This window comes from Aspergillus ruber (assembly GCF_000600275.1).
Source record: "Aspergillus ruber CBS 135680 unplaced genomic scaffold scaffold00100, whole genome shotgun sequence".
Taxonomy (NCBI): Eukaryota; Fungi; Ascomycota; class Eurotiomycetes; order Eurotiales; family Aspergillaceae; genus Aspergillus; species Aspergillus ruber.
The window spans coordinates 463-1,797 of NW_024467396.1; the positions used below are offsets into that span (position 1 = coordinate 463).

A 1,335-nucleotide genomic window follows, 5' to 3' on the forward strand; every position below is an offset into this window, starting at 1 on the left:
AAGTCAAACACAAACCTCTCCGAGCCCGTATAGAGCAGTGTACACGATGCTGGGACTACCATAACCCCCGGACCTGCACTAGAACACCCAGATGCCGAATTTGCAGCAAGAGGGACCACACTGAAGAGTCCCATCCTTCTCCTGAGGATGAGGGGAGCTCAGACCCATGCTGTACCAATTGCTGTGGACCCTTCCTAGCAGACCACTCTAACTGTCCAACCCGGCCTACTGTACACCAAGGGACCATCCAGCGGCTCTCCAAGTCACAGTATGTGGCAGTTAGGAAAGCAGGCGCACGCCAATTTATGCTAAAAGACCTGAATGATACAAATGAGCCCTCTGGAAGCCCGGGCCCCTCACCTACAAGAGAACAGTCTCAACCATGATAGATAGACTGTCACATTTACAGATCCTCCAACTCAATGTTGGCCGAAACTGGGAAGCGCATGAATCTGCGCTTCAGCTGGCTTTTGAGAACAACTGTCATGCAGTTCTAATTCAGGAGCCCTGGATTTTTACAGACCGATCCCGTCGAATATCAAAACACCATCCATCCTTTCACCAACTTGCCCCGACTGAAGATTGGTCAGCTAGACCCCGAGTCCTCACATACATACGGAAACACCCACACCTAAAAGCAGAACTGGCTCCTTTCGGGCCATCATCCAGGGACATCCTAGCTGTCCAAATTAACACCCCCCAGAAGACAGCTTTCCTGGTCAACATCTACAACGCCCCCCGCGGAGCAGTGGATGAGGGTCAAGGTTTGGAGTCTCTCATGACACAGACAACCCCATCTTCCCCCTGCCTAATAGCTGGGGATTTCAATCTACAACACCCTATGTGGCAGTCCTCTGCCCGACCCTCTCCAAGAGCGGAACCCTTCCTTTCTTGGGCTGAAGCCCAGGACCTTGCCCTGACACTCCCACCAGACTCACCAACTCGAGGACAAAACATGATTGACCTATCATGGGCCAATAGCGCTCTACTCAACCTTGGGATATCCTCAGAAGTCACAGAAGACCTCCCACCCCTTGCAGACCACGAACCTATCATCACAACCATCCAATGGGGCATGAACAACCTACCCCGGGATGCCCCACCTTTCCGCTGGTCCACCTTCAACGACAATTTATTCCAAGAAACTTTACAAGGGGAGAAAGGGCATGTGGATAAAATAGCCTCTACTCTTCCCCCTTGCCCCTCTCCCTCCCAACTAGATGAGCTCGCACTTAACATCACCCAGGCGATCTCCACCTCTCTGGAAGCCTCGACCAAACGAGTATACCCCCGGCCCTGTGGCCACAAATGGTGGAACCAGGACTGCACAAGAGT

The 1,335-nt window shown here is 52.5% G+C and overlaps 1 protein-coding gene across 1 annotated transcript; it reads left to right on the plus strand.

Annotated features, from left to right (window-relative positions):
* Nucleotides 1-382: 382 nt before the first annotated feature.
* EURHEDRAFT_468436 (DNase I-like protein) lies at nt 383-1,072 on the plus strand (the record flags this gene model as incomplete). Its single annotated transcript, XM_040785263.1, has 1 exon — nt 383-1,072. A coding segment is annotated over one exon (690 nt), but the record flags the coding sequence as incomplete, so codon positions are not given.
* Nucleotides 1,073-1,335: the final 263 nt, after the last annotated feature.